This window comes from Crocodylus porosus, unplaced genomic scaffold, assembly GCF_001723895.1.
Source record: "Crocodylus porosus isolate Cpor-Errol unplaced genomic scaffold, CroPor_comp1, whole genome shotgun sequence".
NCBI classification, from domain to species: Eukaryota; Metazoa; Chordata; order Crocodylia; family Crocodylidae; genus Crocodylus; species Crocodylus porosus.
The window spans coordinates 454841-474976 of NW_017728905.1; the positions used below are offsets into that span (position 1 = coordinate 454841).

General features: G+C 47.8%; 1 protein-coding gene across 3 annotated transcripts in view; it reads left to right on the forward strand.

Annotated features, from left to right (window-relative positions):
* Nucleotides 1-5800: 5800 nt before the first annotated feature.
* SH3GL1 (SH3 domain containing GRB2 like 1, endophilin A2) overlaps nt 5801-20136 on the forward strand; it is a 35477-nt gene continuing 21141 nt past the window's right edge. For 2 of the 3 annotated variants that reach the window (XM_019557004.1, XM_019557005.1), the window contains exon 1: nt 5801-5937. In XM_019557004.1, coding sequence (XP_019412549.1) covers nt 5893-5937 — 45 coding nt within the window. In that variant the 5' untranslated portion in view covers nt 5801-5892. The remainder of the gene's footprint in view (nt 5938-20136) is intronic. The other variant, XM_019557006.1, reaches the window with a different exon arrangement.

Sequence of the window (20136 nt, forward strand, 5' to 3'; positions counted from 1 at the left end):
GCGCCGCCGATTGGCCCGGAGCCCCCACGTGACCCGGGATCCCGCGAAGCCTCGCGAGAGGAAAACAAACCCCACCCGCTCCTTTCAGCACAACTTCTCGCCCCCACCCAGCTCCCCCAAAGCTCCTATTGGCTGGAGGCGAAGGCTGCTTCCTACTGGTGCAAGGGGCTGCCACAAGGACTCGCGGCCGCTGTGATTGACTGGGGAGTGCAGGAGGTGGGCTCGGGGCTCTTCTCGCTTGTGCAATAACAGTGCGCGCAGGCGCCCTGGGATAACAGTCTCCCCTGCTCGAGGGAGGGGGTTTGCGCCCCACTGCTTGCAACTGGCATTTTTCCAATCATTTTTTGTAATTTTTTCAATATTCCAGGTCAAATTAGCCACATCAGTTCCAAATCCTCGCTGCACGGGGGTAGACGCCCAGGCTTCTCCGCCCACGGGGCCGCTGCACGCGCCTGCATCCCCCCGGGTGGGGGGGTGGACGCCGGGTGGAAGGGGCGGGGCCAACCCCGGAAGTCCAACCCCCTCACCGGCTCCCGCTCATAGAGCCGGCAGCGCGCGTCGGCGCCGCGAAATGGCGGCCAACTGCAGGAGCGGCGCGCGACTCCCGGCCCCTCGATCACGTCACCCGGCCCCGACGGGAGGGGGAAGGAGCGGCGCGGCCGCAGGGGCTCCTGGGAGGTGTAGTCCCTGGGTGGCCCCGGCCTGAGCAGAGTGTGGTCACGCGGGAGCGCAGTGCTTTCCAACGGGAAAACTGCTGTGTTGTTTGCCCACAGTCAGAAAGGGGGGCGTTGAGTCCAGCAAGGGGACTTCCAATATAACGAGGGGTGCCTTGTGTCTAACAAGGGTGATTTGAGTCTAAAGAGGGGGCCTTCAGTCTAATGAGTAGCCTTTGGTCTAATGATGGGTGTCTTGAGTCCAAAGAGGCAGCCTTTGAGTCTAACAAGGGTACCTTGAGTCTAACTGGGGGTTGAGTCTAACAAGGGTGCATTTGTGTCTAATGAGTGCCTTGAGTCTAACAAGGGTGCCTTGAGTCTAACGAGGGGGTATTTTAGTCTAACGAGGGGTGTCTTGAAACTAATGAGAGAGGCTTTGGATCTAATGAAGGAGCCTTTGAGTCCAATGAAGGGGGCCTTGAGTCTAAAGAGGTGGCCTTGGAGTCTGAGGGATGCCTCAAGTCTAAGAAGCGGGGAGTTGAGTCTAAGGAGGGGTGACTTGAGTCTAATGGGGAGACCTTTGAGATGAACAAGGATGCCTTGAATCTAACAAGGGGCCTTTGGGTCTAATGAGGGGTGCCTTGACTTGAAAGAGGCAGCCTTTGAATCTAAGGAGGGGTTCCTTGAGTCTGAAGAGGCGGCCTTCAAGTCTGAGGGATGCCTCGAGTCTAAGAAGGAAGGAGTTTGAGTCAAAGAAGCGGTGACTTGAGTCTAACGAGGGTGTCTAAGTGGGTATTTGAGTCTAAGGAAGAGTGCCTTGGGTCTAAAGATAGAACCACTGCTGTAGCAGGTGCCACACGTGATTATCCTACCGGAGGTGGGGTCTCTGCTCTCCCCCTCATGGACTCTCAGACATGCTGCCTTATGCTTCACAGCTGATGTACACAATGCTGGTGTGGGCTGAGGGTGCAGGTGCTTGTCGCGTGGCTTCAGTTGCAAGGCTATTCCAGGAGCCAGTGCTGGTTCTTCTGTTGTGCTCATCACTGTCACATCTGAGTGCCCTCGGCAATACATTGAATAACGCCTCTGACGTCTCTCATGCGCTACGTGTTCTCTCACTTCCCCCCCCCCACAGAAGAAGTATGTGCACTGGTGCATCTTATTTTGGCTGACTCTTAAGAACTCTGGTTTGGTTTTTGGGGGTCTTTTTCTACCTTCTTAAAAAATAAATAAATCAACATTGCTGCTCTGTGTTGATATCAGAGAAGTTGAGGTCAAAAGATGTGCCTTGCATTTTGAGAAGAAGGAAGTACAGGTCTTTTTTTTGGGACTTTTCATTCCACAGTCTCAAAATAGGTTCAGTGATCCACACAAACGAGCTCTATCTTTCTTGCAAAGAGGTCTCCTTTGCCAGAGAAATATAGCTCTCAGCTGTGTTGTTTTTTTCCCTCCCAGAGTACTGTGTGGTCTTTTAAACATCCTGAGGCCAGACCACAGGGTGCTTTGAAGATAAGAACCGAAGCCTTGAACTTGATTCAAAATTCTGAAGGGATCGACTGCGCAGAACAGAGAATACCCTGGATGTACTCATAGTGGCCTGTGGTGCTGCAGAAGTGTGTTGCAGAATTTTCTGTTCATTGGAGATTCCTAGCCGCTGAAGTCTTTATGCCCAGGTATATTGCATCACTGTGGTCCATTGGAGGGGTGCTGGCATCTGGTAAAACCGAGGCCAGCTCATAATCTGCCAGGATGGGATGGAGCTGTCCAGAAACATTATTCACAGAGGTTTTGGAGAGCATAGTAATATTCAGTTGCTTGAATTTGCGTGTGTGTCTTCAACTGAATGAGACTACACCACAACCATTACTGCTTCAACTTGCTTTCATCTGCCCAGCAGTGTTACCTGTGGGACCTGGATTCAGTGGCATACTGCTCTTTATTCATGAACTGATTTCAGTCAAGCTCTTGGCATTTGGCTATGGTGGCAGTGATGTGGTCATATGTGATGAAGGACAGGGAGAGCTGTGTCACCTGCATATTGCTGGAAGATGAGCCCATATGGTCAGACCGGTTCACCTCATTGCTGCACGTGGCTGTTGAAAAGGACCAGAGTGAGAATGGAATCTTTTACGACTCCAAAGTAAGGTACCATTTCCTGTCACTGCTCATTTAGTGTGCCCTTCCAAATGGCACAGAGGGGATGAGAAAGATGAGAATGGATGTCTGCCCTCTGTCCATGAATGGGAGAGGAGCATCCATCACTGCCACCAAACTATTTTCAGTTTAAAATGATCAATGTCAGGTTAACAACAAACAAAAGGGAATACTGATTTACCAGCACATGAATAACTTGTGGAACTCATTGCCACAGGACCTTGTGAAGACTAATAGTATAATCAGGGTCAGTTTTTTATGGAGGATACGTCCGTCCATGGGGCTATTAAATACAACAACCAGGGAATGGGAGGTGCAACATTGAATGTGTCTAGCTGTGGGGAGGAGGAAGGAGGCTCTTCCAATGTCAGTTGGACTGTGGGTGCATGAAACAGGAATCTCTGAATGGTGTGTTGGCTGTATGGGGCACCCACTGTCCCTGATTCTTTCACAGGGCAGAATGGGCAGGGGTCAGATTCACAAGTCTGGGCCCAACTCCTTTAAGGGTGTCCAGAACTTTTTGATGAGTGAATGTACTGAACTCCAGGAGTGCAACTGGACTCTGAGCTAGTGATAGAGATACAGAGCCATGCTGTTTTGCTTCTTAAAAGTGTATGATCTTTTCAGTGAAGTAGAACCATAAGCCTTTTCAGCACATGGTGCTTAGTTCTGAATCAGGTTGCAAACAGTCAGGATAGATTAAATAGTTCACCCCCTAGCTTGCTTTCTTGCAATAGAATCTGGCAGCTGTGATGGAGGCTGATAGGAAAGTTCTCATGTGCTGTAAAACAGCCTTAGCAAAAGTCTTGAGGAACTTTTTTCATTTTATCTTGTCTCAGAATTTGAGTTTCTGCCATTCTCTCTTTATCTGGCAGGGAATATCAGAAAGCTAAGGAAAATGAGTGAGCACAAGCAGGAAGAGGCCTTTTTGAGGTCAGTGTCTCAGTGGTCAGGGTTAGTGTAAGATGATAATTCACTGAGTCCTCAATTCCTTGAATTTACATCATTGTAATAACAGAAATGCATGGAAAAAGCAACCTCCAAACACACAAAAAGGGATTGTAAAACTTCTTCCAGGATTTGTCACAAGGGCATATTGCCAGGGGGGAAAGGAGTTAAAATTTGGGGTGAAGGAGTACTTGTGTCTGTAAAAGATAGTTTTGTGGCAGTGTTTCTATGCAGGGTTGGACTTAGATGAGCTTTGAGGTCCTTGTCAGTTCTGTGATTCTATTTTTTTTTCAAGGTTGCAACATATTCACATCAGAGATAAAACTATATACAAAATGTTGTTGTCAGTTATCACTAGCTTCTTACTCAGCTGTAATTCAGGCATATTTCTGGGAGCAGAGAACTTTTTTCTTCCAGTAACTTAGAAAGAATGTATTGTGAAACATGAGACGCATATAACCAGTCTTTATTGCAATCAAAATAATAGCTCTGAGAGTGCCAGCACTAAACAGACTTTTCAGTCCAAACACTGCAGGCTGTGCACTCCACTGGCCTCTTTGTTCCTGATTTTGGTCTAGTTCTGTTGTTAGAATTAAGAACTTACTCTATTTGGTATTACAAAAAGCCTTCCACAAACAAAACATTTTGGTTTATGAAATTAAAACCTGGAACATATTGGATGTCCTCCCTCCCTGGGATAGCACATGGAAAAAAAACAAAAACCTCCCAGGAAAAGTTTATATTGTGTTGGACAAGCTAGAACAGATCATTTTAAAGTCATAATTTCTCAATCTTGTAAGCACTTATGTGCATGTTCGATGCATGTCAGTATTCCCACGTGCTTAGCTTCACTATTGTCAAACCATCGGTGGGTTATTCTTAGCAATAGAATTAAGCGCACACATAAATGTTTGTAAGGTGAGGGCTATGGAGATAATAAAAATGACTTCTGACAGTGCATAAGGGTAAGAGTCTTTGCAGATGAGTGAGGAGTGGTGTCTATCAGTGGTAAACCTTTGTTGTACCAGGACCCCTTTGTAAACATCAGTGGCCAGTCCTGACCCAGTAAATAGTTTAAGTAGAAAACAGCCCCCAGGCCCTGCTGGTGCCCCTTACTCCTCACTTGCTACCCCACCCTACCATATGAGGAATGGGGAAGCCCCAAGCAGCCCCTTGAAAGCTGGAGCTCTGCCAGCCTGCAAGGGAAAAGCCGCAGTTCCCCACGTTTTTCCCCTTTAAAGAATACATTTTTAAAGTTTGTTTCCGACCCTTTCATATATTCTTGCAACCCAATTTGGGTTGTGAGTTGAGAAATGCTGATCTCTGTTTCCAGTCCTGGGAGCTGAGAAGTCTCTTAACACCTGCATCTATACCTGTGGGGATTGCAAAGTGCTCTCTGCATGGCTTTTTACCCCCCTATAAAGCTTTTATCCATATAATAAAAAATATCAGATTTACCCAAAGAACCCTGTCTGCCTATGTCCATACCCCCACATGGCTACAGCCTATACCCCTCTGTCCCTACACAGCTTTTATCCCTTAAGAGGAATCATGAATGACACGACGCACGCTAGCAAGTCCCACATGCGTTGCTAGCTCACGGGAAGTGATGCTAAGCACGGTGAGGATCAAATTGAGCCTTGATGGAAGTAGGAGCACCAGCAGCAATAGTGATGACAGAGAAGGCCCAAGGCTCCCGGGGGCCTGGTGCCAACAGAGGCTGCCTGCTGGGCATAGGAGTGGGACCTCATCCATAAGCGATGGAGGTGAAGCTATTCCCAGGACCAAGAGCCCGAAGGGGGCGACACCCGGGACTGGACCCACGTGCCAGCCCCACTCCCCACTGCACTTCCGGGCGCTTCCGCAGGGGGTCAGTGTTCTGCCTGGCTCCTCTCTAGCCGCCGCGCGCCGCTCTGTGGTACCACCGAAAGAGCGGCGCTCTCCCTTACGTCTCTGTAGTGGCGGCCGGACCTCGCTCCCTCTGTCGGCAGGGGCGGGGCGGGGCGGGGCGGGATCCCTCCGCGGCCGGCCCGCTTCCGGCTGCGCGGGGGCGGAAGCGGCGCGAGCCGAAGCGTCCGCCGTGCGGCGTGTTGGTGCGCGTGTTCGCCGGTGCGTGTCCGCGCCCGCCCGGGGCAGCATGTCGGTGGCCGGGCTGAAGAAGCAGTTCTACAAGGCGAGCCAGGTCAGCGCCCCCGGGGTCGGGCTCCTTGGCTGCAGCCGTGCGGGGACCCGGGGCTGCGGAGAGCCGAGGGGGTGCGAGTGTGCGTGTGCAGTCCAGATGTGCCAGTGTACGTGTACGCACCTGTGTGGGTACGTGTGGGTGCCTGTGTGTGATCCAGAAATGCCAGGTGTGTGATCCACACGTGCCTGGGGGGGTTCAGGTGTACATGTGTGCTGTATGTGATCCAGTAGTGTAGCGTGCATGTGTATGTGTGCGTGATGCAGAAGTGCCATGGCTGCATGCGTGTGTGATGCAGAAGCACAGGGTGGTTGCATGCATTTGCGTGTGCAAGATCCGGAGGTGCTGGGTGTGTGTCTGCATGTGTGTGGAGCTGTGATGCTGAGGTCTTTGCAGCGAGCTATGTTTGCCTTGTGTCGCTGCCTCCTGGCAGGGCAGGGACAGTCCTCCGCAGAAGCGGTGGGGGGGGGGTGCAAGGTGCCTTCCTGGCCCAGGGGTCACCCCCGCTCTCCTAACCTGCTCTTGCAGCCTCTCCGTGCACAGGACCACCCTGGCTTTCTGGGGAAAATGATGTGCTTGGCTATAGACTTCCTCTCCAAGGAGGCAGCGGCTGAAACAGATGGCTGCTTCTTGGCCGTACAGCCACGTCTTCTTTCTTTCCCTTCATTCCTAAATGCTTTCTAGCCACCCTTGCTTGTTGCTTCCCTTCCCATCTGTCCGGTCTCTTTTCACTGGGCACTCGCTTGTTCAAGAAGTGAAGGGAGGGGGTGGAATAAATGACCAGGGGATGTGAATTTCCAGTTCAAGGGTTCAGTGCGTATTGTGTTTTCTTCTAAAATGAGATTAATCACGTTGCAAGACTGTAGCAGAGACTTGTGTGCACAACTGAGACAGTCACAGCATTTGTTACGTGGTCATGGCTGAAATAATGGCATGTTCCCTTATTTTGCATGAGAAGGTATAGCGGAGAGAAGTTGTCCACAACCACATTCAGTAGCAATGTTTTTGGTTTTCCCGGCCAAGACAGAAATTAAAAATACTTTGGTCTTCCTAAATGTGTGTAATTCCTTGTCAGTCAAGGATCAGATGTGGCATATGTCATTTCAAATTACTGATCATATCCACAAAGGAAGCATTAAGATGTCAGTTACCTGTTTTTAAACTATTCATTTTTCCTGTGGTTTTGTGTCATTACCGTGCCTTCTCGTTAATTCTTAACTCTGGAAGATGACCAGGAAAGTACTTCCCGTCATGTGAAGTTTCCCTATGGTTCTTCCCACGTCTAATGTGTTTTTCAGACTTATGCTGTGTTGCTTTGTGGTCACACTAGCCACATTTCCATTGGACCTGTAAGTGCTGAGATGTGTATTAGAGTGGCTGTCTGCTAGTTCTGCCCTGTAAGTTGCATTGCTAAAAGCTACTTTTCAGAGTTGCAAGTATCGAATGAAAATTTACTTCTGTCTTAAATACCTGTCTTCCTCCAGAGAGATCTTGCATACGGTATAGGAACTGTTTTTGTAATGGCCACTTTGTGAAGGAGTAGTTTTCTGAGCAAGAAGTACAACTTAAGAATAATGGACAAGAAAACTCCAAATGATCTAACCAAATGAGGTGGTCAGTGACTCTTTTTTTTTTCCTTGACCACTGAGTTATAAACAAGTCTTAATTTTAAAAACAGGGAGTTGGAGGGGAAGGGCTATGAAGGATCCAAATGGAATGAAATTCAGGGTGAAAGATGGGGTTACAGTTAGTTAGTTATATATAGTTATAGTTTCTTGTTATGCTTGGGGTCCAGGAAAGCACAGCAGCAAACTGCAGCATAACCCCAGGAAATTCTCCCTTCCTTGCTTAGTAGCTGGCATCAGGAACTGGAAAGGATTTTGTGGTGCGCACAAGTGACACAATCCAAGCTTTCGGCCCCTGTGGTTTTGTGTGCATGCGTGAGACAGGAAATGGCAGCCTTAAGATCCTGTGGAAAACTGTCAGATAGGCACATTTTTAGTGGTTTATTAGCAAAACAGAACTACTGGAAATCTCCCTTCCTGAGGCAGGTAGGAGCAGTGGGCCTTGAGCTTAAATTTGCAGCTGGGCCTTGCATGAGGGATCCCTTCCCACTGATGCGGTGATGCACAGTTCAGTGATGCTCACAACAGCCTAATAAAAGGGAGATTGGGTTTGTGAATCCCTCTTCCCCATTCTCTTGGCTGCTGCTGACCTTCCCTGCCAGAGAGGCATTATCCTTGTGGCTTATTAATTTGTATTTATCTCAGGAATGCATTAAGGAACAGTGAAACTTTGTGGGGAGGAACACCCCTCTGGCTCTCCCCGTGCAGCATACACGCCCCATTTTAAATTTAAACGAGTTGAACATTGTGTTGCTCTGTCCAGAGTGCGCGTGTGTTTTCCAGGCAGAAAGGCTGGAGCACTTCAGTGAAGTGCAGATGAATCCAAGTCTGCTTGCTAAGTGGCATTCCCTCCTTTCTTGGCTACGGTTATGAAAAGGCATTTTGCTTATATGGCAAAACAAAGGGCCGGATTCCTGCAATCCTCACCCCCCTCCATGCTCCAGGAAAACCAGCCTCTTGATCATGGACTTTATTGTTTAAAAAAAAAAAAAAAAAGTTTAAGGGGAAAGGCCTCACTGGGAATTTCTTGTTGGAGTATTTTACTGTTGCAAATCCTCTGTGATGTGTTAGCAGGGCAACCGGAGGTGAAAGTTCGCTTCTGAGTCAAAAGCAACATGTTTGGAAAGGCTAACTCCATCAGTCTGGATCATCGGGGAGACTTCATTAAGTGAAGTCACCTGAACTGAATTAAATTTGCATCTCTGTCTTGGACTGGTGTGTGTTTATGCATACAAGGTTTGTAGAAGTACTGGTCGAGGTTTTTAAGCATTCATGTAGGCAGCAAACAATAGCCAGAAAGCAAAAACTTCGGCCCATCTTGGGAGGAGTCAATTCCTTTTTTGTTGTCGTTGCTTTTTTGTAATATCTTGACTGTGTCCAAGGGCAGTAGAAAACCAGAAGATAAGGACTGCATCTGCCTGGGTCGAGAGGCCTTTCTGGGATCTGGCTGCTTGAGGATTTGGAAATGATGTGCTCTGGAGAAACTTCGTTTAGCTTGAGGCTTCCTGCCAGCATTCGTGGTAGGATTGCAGAAGCAAGTTGCGCACTTCGTGAGGCTGAGGGAGTCTGTATCCTGCTTAGCTCTTTCTGAGGATAGGCCCTGGTAATCTCTCAAGTGCTAGAGCCACTGAGTCGCTTAGAGGCTCCTTTAGGATTTGAGCCAAATGCGTCCAGTTTCTGTTGTGCTGCCTCCTTCTCCCCTTCCATGCACAAACCCCACCCAGTCCTCCTGTACTCCCCAGAGAAGGAGGCTCCACAGGCTGATTAGAGTGACTTTTTGGCTCCCTTGGAGGACTTGGGCCTTTCCCATTTGTGGGTTTGGCAGCAGCTTTCCTGAAGTGTCATATTCCGTTCCAATTCTGTTGTTAACCGGGGCAAAATGTATAAAGAATCCAGGCCTGCGAAGGAATGTACCTATCTCTCTTCCCTTCTCAACCCCCTGAACTGTGTGCATGGGCATGGGATTCCCACCTCCTTTCTGCAGGACAGGCTGCCAGATTGTTGTCCCCGGGAGTCTAACAGAGCGGGGTGGTGCCATGGGGCGTGACGGGGGGGAGGGTTGGGGGTATCGATCCCTGCTCTGCTGCCTTCAGTTCGATACCTGTGGGTCCACGCTTTCCATAGCGGGGGCAGCTGCTGAGCACTCCCACAGCAGAAAGTGACACCATCGGTGGATGGACTGGATCAGACCCGAGCCAGAATCTAGCCTTGATGTGGCCAGCACTGCATGATTTGGAGGAAAGTATAAGACCCCTGCAGTGGCTGCTGTGGGACTTCCAGGCCCCCTGAGCCAGTTTCCACAGCATTGGAGAGACCAGAGAAGCATGAGACTTCCTATCCCTTCCACAGCTTGTCCCTGATTCCCTATTCCCCTCGAAAAGCTCCCTGCACTAGACCCCTCCTGGGGGCCTGTCGGTGCCCGAAGGTGCACTGCTGGATCCCTCCTTGATTCCTGATCCAGCCTCAGTAGGGCTGACCACCCTTTGCTTGGGCAGAAGACATTGCTTTTCTCTGAATGAGGCTGGCAGCTAGCTCCAGTCTCAAAAGACTTCGAGAACAGGTTTGGCAGGCTGTGGGGTTAGGGCAGAGAGCCATAAGCCTCGCCAAACTCGTCTGTCCTTAAAAACTGGCTCACCAGTTCTGCAAAGAGTGGCTGGTTTCTATGGTGCAGGAGGGAGACCTTGCTTTCCCCCATCTAGCCCCTTCCTCCTTGAGATGCCTGTGACCTCCAGACACAGCAAAGAACATCTTTGGCACCTGCAAGCAGTTTCAAAAGCAGAAACGTGGTGTAAGAAGGCACAAGTATGAGGTACAAGATAAACTAACTCTTGTCCCCCTCCAGGGCTTGGAAGTGGGGTGGCTTATAGGGCTGCTCCTTCACTGAAAGGGCGTGAGAAGCTCAGCAACCTTCTCCTGTACATGTTCCCCAAAGGAAGGAGTGGGGAGCACTTGACATGCAGGCTTTTACTCCTGATGTTTGCTGTCTGATCTCTGAAGAGACTCAAGGCATTGACAGCAAGAGATTTTTCTTTCGGGGCAGTCTGAGCCCCAGCATCCTGCTCCACAGCCTGACGATAGTGACTGCAGTGAAGAGGCCTCCAGATCGGCTCTCGCGGGTGTACGCTTGCCAGCCAGCTGTTATCGAGTCCCAAGGACTTCCTTCCCACTCCACTTGGCAACCCCGGCTCTGCAGCGTGTGGCGTGTGTTCAGATGCCTGGGACAGATGAATCCTGGCCCTCGGCAGGCAGCACAAAGATGGGTCTGTGGGAAGGGGAGAGAATGCAGCTGACAGGAGGTGGGTAGAGTTTCTCCCCCTCTTCATCTGTTTCTGGAGTGCTCCCACCCATGCCAGACTGAGATGTCCGTGATCTCAACTTGAGACGTGATGTAACAGTTTTCTGCACTTTTCTTCTGGGTGAAGCTTTACAAGACTGTGAAGCTTCTGCCTGTCTGGTTTTTTTTCATGCATTTAAATAACATCAGCAGAGCTGCCTTGAGTCGGTTCCTCATTGTGTCCTTCTCACAGTGTTCTTCAGAGCTTTGGGTGACATAACACTACTTTCTGCTCACTTTTTTCACTGTGCACCTGGAGGCCAGGGGGTGGGTTCCTCTGAAATGAGTGTTTTCCGTAACTTCAGGCCTAACTGCACAGTCTGGACCCTTATCAGATAAGGGAAGCAGGCAATTGCTGTGTAACGAGAAGGATAAACATTAAATCAAAAACAATGCCAAAAATAATCCTCCTTAAGGCTTGGGTTTCAGTTATCCCAGACCACCTTGGTGTTGTTCTGGCAGTACATGGAGGCATTTGAGTGGAGGGAAATGGTACTGTGAGACATCTGCTCGGCTTATGGCATGAGGTCTCTGCACCAACCCTGCCTGAATCTCCCAGTATAAGACTCACGGCTGAAATGCACTGCTTTATACCTACTTTGCTTTCTGGAGACCTGGGGAGCTATGAAAAGCCAGTGTGTGTTATCGCAGTCTCTAGGCTGCTTAATTCTTCAGTTGAGTCCAGGCAGGTCACGGAAGATGGAAGGAAGTCACAGCCCCACCAAAATTAATACGAAAGCTCTTGCTGACTTAAGGACTTTGCTCAGTGAGCGCACACGTGGCTTAAAGTCACCAGATGCAAGAACCAAGTACTTGAGAGTCATCAGACCTGTTGAGGTCAAACAGGTTTATTGCATTTTGCAGAACTTTTTTCCCCAGATGTTTTGATGTACTTGATCTTGCCTGGAAATTTTTCCAGAATAGGGGAAATGATCACAGCAGTATACACAGCCGTGTTCTCCAGAGACGGGCTTTAGGGAGCAAAGAGAAAATTTGGTCTGTGGTCCACTTTCTGCTGGGCCCCCCTCCTGAGTGCCACGGTGAGGCTAATCACATTTGCTCAGCAGCAGCACCAGTTTGCCATTAATCCCCTCTTTAAGATTGTTCCATTAAAGGGTCTGAACTTCCCAGACCTGCAAAACCTTTTTTAGCATTGCATAACTAAATGGAAACAATAACGCTGGTGTTTCTGCCTAGATCTCTGCTCTCCACTGAGACTGGAAACCACTAAATTACAGTAATTTAAACATTTGGGGTTTTCATTTTGAAAATCCCCTCTCTGTGCATACAAGGTGACAATGAGTGGAGTCTGGAGCAGGAAATCGCTGATTGTTTAGTGGGAAGCTGTCGGTCGCGGTTATGTAGGCATATCTGCACTACATGAATTCCCAAGCGTCTCCAGGCCCGTAAGACGCTTTCAGGAGTGGGGTCGTTAAATGAAAGCCTGTGATTATGAGAGTGTCTTCAAGGCTGGAAGCACGAGGAGAGGAGAAGTGCCAGGAAACTTCAAAAAAAAAAAGTTGCAAACAGAACCTAGCAAAGCAGCAATGCCCTTTTCTCCCTATCCAAAGCACAAAAAGAGACGTCTTTATTTTGGCAAGAAGTAGCCACTTGTGAGACAAGCCTGGGAGCAGGAGGTAGAGTGGTAAGAACACAATGTAGTAAGGGATTCACTTGGAGCGAGATTCAGCAGGTACTCTCAAACTGTTGCATTTTCGGGCCTTGATTCATTCCAGGGAAGATAGGTTTGAGTAAAAATGCCAGATATGGTCCAAGATGACATCAAGAAAATCCTTTTGCAATTCAGAATGGACCCTGTGAGCAAAAGGAAGAAGAACACACCACAAGTGGCAATGTTAGACAGCCGGTAGAAGTAACCTCACCTCTTTCCCATGTATTTATTCCTTATATCTTGTTCTGTCCAGCCCTAGGTGAGAGAGGGCTCCTGTTTAATCATCACAGCAGATGCAATTTAAAAAAAGTTTTTTGTTTTTTTTTTTAAAATAAATGGCTGATTTCAGTTCTGAGCTCTTTATCCTTGTAATCCATTTGTGACCCGGCTCCTTTTCCACTTCTGTTATGTTCATTCCTAATTTTGAAACTAGCAGATGAAATACTTTTAGGTTTACTGCCAAATTGTATCTATGGGCTGGGACAAGTTGCCTCCAGGCAGCTCAGGACCAGATCTGGCATCAGTAAAGAGCCATGTGAGTTTATATTTTCTGTTCAAAGCTGAAAGCAGAATGAGGACCCAGTCCTGTGACGGTGCTGAGCATGAAACTTCTATTGAAGCTGCAGTGTGTCAACCAGCATCGGGTCCAAAGGCTTCTCCACAGAAGAGGAGAGCTTGATGCTTCGTCGCAGTGACCCGACTGGCGTTAACTGATGTATTGACCCAGGCAGGAGTCTCCCTGCACTTGCCCGAGTCTGGCTTTCAACAACATGGGGCAGACCCTGGAGAAAACCATATTTATGTAAGCACAGCATGGCATCCAGCGTACAGCACGACTGTCATGTACTGCCCAGCATGGCAGGAGGATACTGCTATTCAGCACAGCAGCCTCCATTGTACTTTCGTCCGTCATCCTTCAGCCGACACGAGAGGCACGGAGCTCTCTGCTGTCGCCGAGCTCGGTTCTTAAATGATTCATGTGCCTGCGGATCTGCGTGTGGAGGTCAAAAGCTGGGGAGGACAGTGGTGTTCAGCTCTAAAACCCTTATTTAGTCTCAGGTCTAGACGTCACCTGCAGTCGTGCATGAGAATCGCCTATAATTCTCCAGTGCATGAGCCAACATGGGACCCGCCTGCTCTACATTCTTGATACTGGCTTAGCATCTCCTCCTTGCTGCTTCATTGGCAGTGAAGTAGCCAACAAGGCAACATTGGTTTCTTTTGCTAATAATTACCATAGTTCAATGTGAGTAGCCCTTGGAAATGACTGGAGCTCTTGGAGCATCCATTCCAGCCTGGCTGGAGACTGGGGGGATGACTGCTCCCTTTCTCTGTATCAGCTACTTTTCCTTCATGTTTTTAACACAGTCATAAGGGTGCAATTAGGCTTTCCTATAACAAAAGCTGAAGTTTTTCAGAACAAAGACAGCAGCCCCAAGCAAAAAGTAGTGGCTTGTTATGCACTGCTTTTCCATTGCGGCTCCCTGGGTGGTGGGGGACTCCAGCACACCCAGGGAGGGCCTTTGAGCCACACGGGGCTGCAGTGGGAGTACATGGGAGTCCCGTTTCCTAATCCCGTTCCCATTCTCCATGCTAATCCTCCAAGCTAAAGCTGCTCTAGCAGGAGCTGAGAACTGCCCTTTTATGAAAAGGTCATGGGCGAGTACAGGTGAACTACTGAAAGTGTCAGAAACAGGAAGGGCTGGCTGGGAGCTGGTTCCTGCCTGCAGTGAAAGGAAATCCTTCCTCCCATCTCTGTCTGCCAACGCTTTCCTCCATGGAAGGAGCAAAATAAGGATGAGCTCAGACAGACTAGGGTTGGGTTGTTTTTTGTAGCTCAGCTGTATTTCTCTTGCTCATCCTGCACATGCTCATGCCTTGCCGTGCTTCCCCCTCACCCAGGCAGCCATCCTCCTTTGCAGAAGATCTGTCTCTCTTGCTAGCCTCCAAGCAGTGGCTGAGCCACTTGTGGCCCGTTCAGTGACTTTGCCAAGAAGCCGCTGCTTGATTCCCCTTTGAGGGAGTGCTGCGGCCTCTTCCAGGGGAAGTGCCCCAAGCTTAGGGTTCCCTAGTAATCTTGCAGTTTGTGTAGAGAAAACAGGCTGGGCTTTTGCTTCTGGGTTTGAGCTTAGTCATACAATACAGGTGTTTTCTGTGGGAGGTGTGTGCATGCGGGGGTGTGGGAGGTATTTTGGAAATTCCTTTGGGAAAGGAATGGTGAGGCTCATCCGGTATGAACCTGCGTTGCAGACAGCGTGCATACCTGCCCTTTCCAGACACTTCTGTTGGTACCTGTCTCAAATGGGATCCCAGCTCCGAAGCCCCAGGGCTGGCATAATGAGCAAAGGTTTGTTCATGCAGGAGCTCAGGGGAGCTGCACCTCTGCAGTGTTATTTCATACTCCTTCCTTGCACCAATGGGCCATGCGGTATTTCTTACACCTTCCATCCAGCTGTTAGCTGTGAATCCTTAATATGGGGCTGTAAAATCACTGGACCCATATCTTGGCATGGGATGGGTTGCGCCACCTTTATTCGTGAATGTGGTAACTTTTCCTGTGTTCTCCCCGTGACTGGTCCTTGCAAAATGGCATTGCTTACTGCATATGTAGCAGTGAGACTTGAGCTCTGAGCCTGGCTCCTGCTGTTTGGCAGGAGTAAGTCCGCGGTGCGGTGCGGTGCTGTGCGAGAAGGAGCCAGGCTCTTGGGAAGCTGCAGAGGTGCCCCGTGGAGTGACTTGACTGTCCTCCAGATCTCAGCCTGCCTCGGGGCTTCTCCCTCTAGATACAAGACCCTCCTCTTCCTTTTCATCTGGTTTCCTCCTTCCATCCTGTTAAACTGCAACCCCATCACTTTTCGGGAGCCGATTCCTGTTGACAGGAAGTGGATGTGTCCAGCAGGCAGGGACGGAGTCGGTCCCTGACTTGGAGGCAGAGGAGAAGAGGAGAAACAAGTTGTTCCCTGGATCCTTTCCAGGAGCGGCCTGGCTTCAGTGGCAGTTCGGTGTTTACTGATTGTGGTGTCTAATGGTGCAGAGATGGTCCTCGACCTGCCGGAGGGAGCAGACAAACAAAGGCACATTTGAGATCTTGTTATAAGAGCGGGATTGAGCAGCCAGAGCGAGGCCCATGCTGACTTTGTCTGCCCTGAGGTCCTTGGGTTACTGGAGCTCCCTCCAACGCATGTCGTGTAGCATCACAGTAGCAGGCAAGGCAGCTGTTGAGGTCTGCTACTGTTCTTCCAGAGGGCCTCTTAATATGCGGTCTGTCTAATTAACTTGGCCCCGGTACCTGTTATAATAGACCTTGTTCTCCTGTGCAGTAGGAGGGATCTGAAATTCCCAATAGCTGCACATTAATGGAAAATTAGCAAAAACTCCCAATACTGGCATTAATTAGTGGGATACTGTGCTCTAAAAACAATGACTTGCACATGAACCTTCCCCTACAATGCTGTTTTTTCGCAGTACCTCAGAGGATCAGATTTGCTTAATTAAAAAGCTTCTAATGGTGCCTTTTCTGACTGTGGCAACCTTTCACCTTGGAGTCTGAAAGTCGAGCTGAGTCCTTTTCCACTTCATGTGGGTAAGAAACTGTAATAACTGTTTTATGGCTGAAGTCAGAATAGAGACCATTTTCCTCTCCCAAAGTCGTGTTGTCTTTGAATGAAAAAAATGATGGTAGATTTTCATTCCTAATGCACGCAGATGACTGAACATAGAGAAGCCAAGATTTCTTGAATAAGGAGGTGCTGTTTGTCATACAGATGTGTTCCTGCTCTTGCCCACATTGTACCAGGGAAGTGAAGAAGCATTTTCAAATCGTATCTTGTTTGTCTGTGCTCCACATCTGCGCGCAGGATTTTTGGTGGACTTAAGGGATGTTAGCTTGGCAGAAACTGGAGCACCAGATGTTGCAACTATTCGCACTTATAATAAGGCACTTTTTAATTCTATCAGTGGAATGCAAAAAGCCAAGGGAGTCCACAGCTTGGTGCCTGCAAGATGTTATGACATTCAGCTATTATCTCCAGACTCAGCATTTCACATGTGCCGATCTCTGAAGCACTAAAACTCTCCATGGCTACAGTAAAATCTTGATGCTCTTTATTCATTAGGGACTGTGTCTCCAGAGCATCTGTCAGCATTTAAATCTATGCAAAAATGGGGCCAGCAGAGCTTTCTGGATGTTAGGACAGAGGAATGTTATACACGCAAAGCAAAGCAACGTTGGGATGAGTCTATGAGCACGAAGGCTGAAGGTGTGACACGATAGCCAGATGGCTCTCTGTGATGTATGTGCTGCAGAAGTCCTGGAAGACTAGCAGCTGGAGGAGGAGGATGCCTTGTTGGCCATATGAATCTGTTAAAAAGAAGTGTCACATCACTCCCTGCTGATTGCTTACATGAGTAGATGAACCTTAGTTTCTCCATTCCCCAAGATACTGTGCCGCTGTTTTGTACTCAAACTTTTCCAAATATTCAGTCTGAATTGTCCTTTACCTTCATCTGTTTCTGTCATAATTCTCTAAATAATTCCCCTTGATGTTCATGTGCTAAAAGTTGAGATGTCCCTGCTGTCAGTTGGTTAAACTGTCCAGATGTTGAAAGCCGTAAGAGTCTGATCTTGGATTCTAGGTAGAGCAGCCGTCAGCTGGCCCTGGGCACTCTTGAAAATCTCTTCTCCTGGCTCTTAATCTTTTTTCTCATAAGCCAGTCTGCATATTTCCTCTTCACTGAGCAGTCTGCAATTGCGCATGTTGTTCAACACCAACCACAATGAAATATTGCCTTGCAGCTGTGTAATGGGGGTCTGTTACTTCTATGACATCCATCACAAAACTCAGTCATTTGTTGCAAATTCACATTTGTGTCACCAGCCACTTAACAAGTCTGATTAGTCTTTCTTGGAATTGCTGCTATTCAGGTTTCTTACATTGGCTGATATGGCCAGTTCTGGGAAGGGGAGGTGGGAAGTTGCAACGGAAGTATTTGTTTCTTCCGTTTTAGCTAAGTATGAGCAGCAGTTCGGTATTTCACTTGTCCAGCAATTACTTCTTATACCGTATAATAACTAAGGCATTCCAGCTGTTGAACAAGTGAGCATACCTCTGGAAATCGCTGTTTTACATCGTCCATCATTAAAAATTTACTAGTATCTGGCACGGAGGCAGGTGAGAGAGTGATTATAATTAGTATGCAACTTGGACTTCAGTAACTGAATTTATCTAATGAATATCTCAGTTGTATGCACCATAGAAGTACAAAGTGCTGTATTTAGTGTCAAGCTTTTATTTTATTTTTTTTTCTCCTAGAGATGTGAGCACTCCCACATGCTATCAGAATTGCTGGCTGGCTTGCCAGGTATCCATAGCCATACTGCTCTAGACGGAAAAGCAGTCAAGACTTGTGGTAGAGGTGATGTCTTTTATTAGGCCAACTGTATTTCTTGCAAAAAAAATTTCTTTAATTGCAAGCTAATTAAAGATTATTTTTTTAAAATTTTATTATTATTTTTTTTTTGCAAAAATCTGGCTATCATTTACACTCAGCATCTTTGGAAAATCAGGCTGTGGCTGACTAAGCCTCAAATCAGCTTGGTAAGGAGGCGCAGAGTCTTACCTTTGAGCTCAGGTGAATAGGAATTTTTTTGCCTCGTTTGAGAATTACTGCTTTGTATGAAGGGCCAGGGCCGGGTTCTGCTGATACGTGGGGAGTCATGTAAGGCTGGCATTTCTCTTTTCCTCTTTTAACAGGCTGTTTAAAACATGCCTCTTTTGTTGGCTAGAGAAAATTATGGTCAAATTGTTGCGTCTCTTGTGTAGAAACATAGCGGTTGGGCTAGCGATTTAACCCAGGACATCTAATCTGATATCCTCGTGACACCAGCCAGAACAAATACTTCCAAGAAAAGTGGCAGTCTCTGTAGTTGGGACAGTGATCATAGGGTAAGCTTTTCCTTCCAAGCTCTGGTGAGTTAGCACTCAGCTTTGGTCTGTAAGCAGAAGGGGTATCACCCCTTCATTAACTTGTTCTTTGACAGCTGGAGGTGTACTTGCTGTCCATATAAATATCTCCTTTATGATGCTGAAGTTTGGCCTCGCATCTAGTTTTCTCACCCTGCAGAAATGAAGTGGTCACACTTGCCCCCCATAGCCTCTTACCTTTTTTAATATATGAAATGCAAAAAAAAAGGCCACTGGTATCTTGTGCCAGGTTCACAAGCAGGAGCAGGTGATTCACAGTGGACTTGGGTGGCATGAAATCCGTTTATATCCCGGGCTAATTCAAGCACTGGGACTAGTTCTAGGGTTTGGTGGAGAAGCAGAGGAGACTTCGTGTTCCTTTCCTTTCTCACATGTCTTTGCTTTGCTATGGTTTTTGCTAATAATAAATGAAATTTGGGTTAAGAGCTGTCTCAACAAGTTAAAAAAAAAAAAAAAAAGACCTTTATTAATACAAGTTGCTTCTCATTATTGAGACGTGCAGTGCAACACAGCAAGAAAATTGAGGAGCAAACACTTGAAATTGAGATGGAGTTTGAAGTTCCTTTTCTCCATCCTTTAAAGCGCCGTTACCCCTTCTCCCTTAGCGGATCACAATAGACTGATCCCAGCTAAACTTCAGCCAAGACAAAGCCCAGTTCTCAGGTTCTTTTCAGGAAAGAGAAAGAGGCACCATTTTTTCTCTCTCTGAAAGAGCAGCTTGGAAAACATTGAGATGCTGACAAGCATGAAACGTTCTTGGAAAGACTCTTTGTACCTATAATGGCCGCCAGTGAACAGGGAAAGGATTTTGTGTGTTGGAGGAGGCGGGGACGTGTCCTGGGTTGTTCAGTGCATATGGATTTCATAAGCGAGTGGCTGTTTGTGGATGTGACATTTATAACAGAAATAATTAGTTCAGAGCAAGCTTGCTGAATGCCACCTTTTCTGTACGAGCAAGACTTTTGGGGATTATCTCCCGGCAGCATTGCGGAGAGGGAGAGAATACTACAAGGGATTGCAACGCTGTCTCCAAACTAAAAACAGTAAATAATTAATCGTGGGTCACAATGGGAAAACTTCAGCGGTGGCCTGGTTGCAGTTTACACAAACTCTGTCCTCCCATTCTCTTTAAGCATGCAGCTGGTACTCGGAGACTGAAGTGGCTGCATTTTTTTTTTTTAATTAGATAGAGGGATCCTGTCTTCTTCCTAAGATGGCAATAGCCATCTCCATGCGAGTATACAGAGTGATCATATGGACAGATAAAGGGAATTGCTCCTTTTCTCAGAGGTAGGCCAAAAAACTGAAGCCCTGAAGTTAAGGAAAGAAAAGGTTTTAAGGTTAGATAATAGTGTGAAGTTCCTCATATGCGTAGCTTGTTTATTCCTACTGCAGAGAGAGGTGATCACTGGTGATCTTCATCAGTGATTTGGACGAGGGGGTAAAGAGCACCCTGTTCAAATTTGCTGATGACACTAGGATGTGGGGGGATGTGGGCACACTAGAAGGAAGCAACAGGCTACAATCAGACCTGGACAGGTTACAAGGGTGGGCGGATGAGAATAGGATGGGATTCAACACAGACAA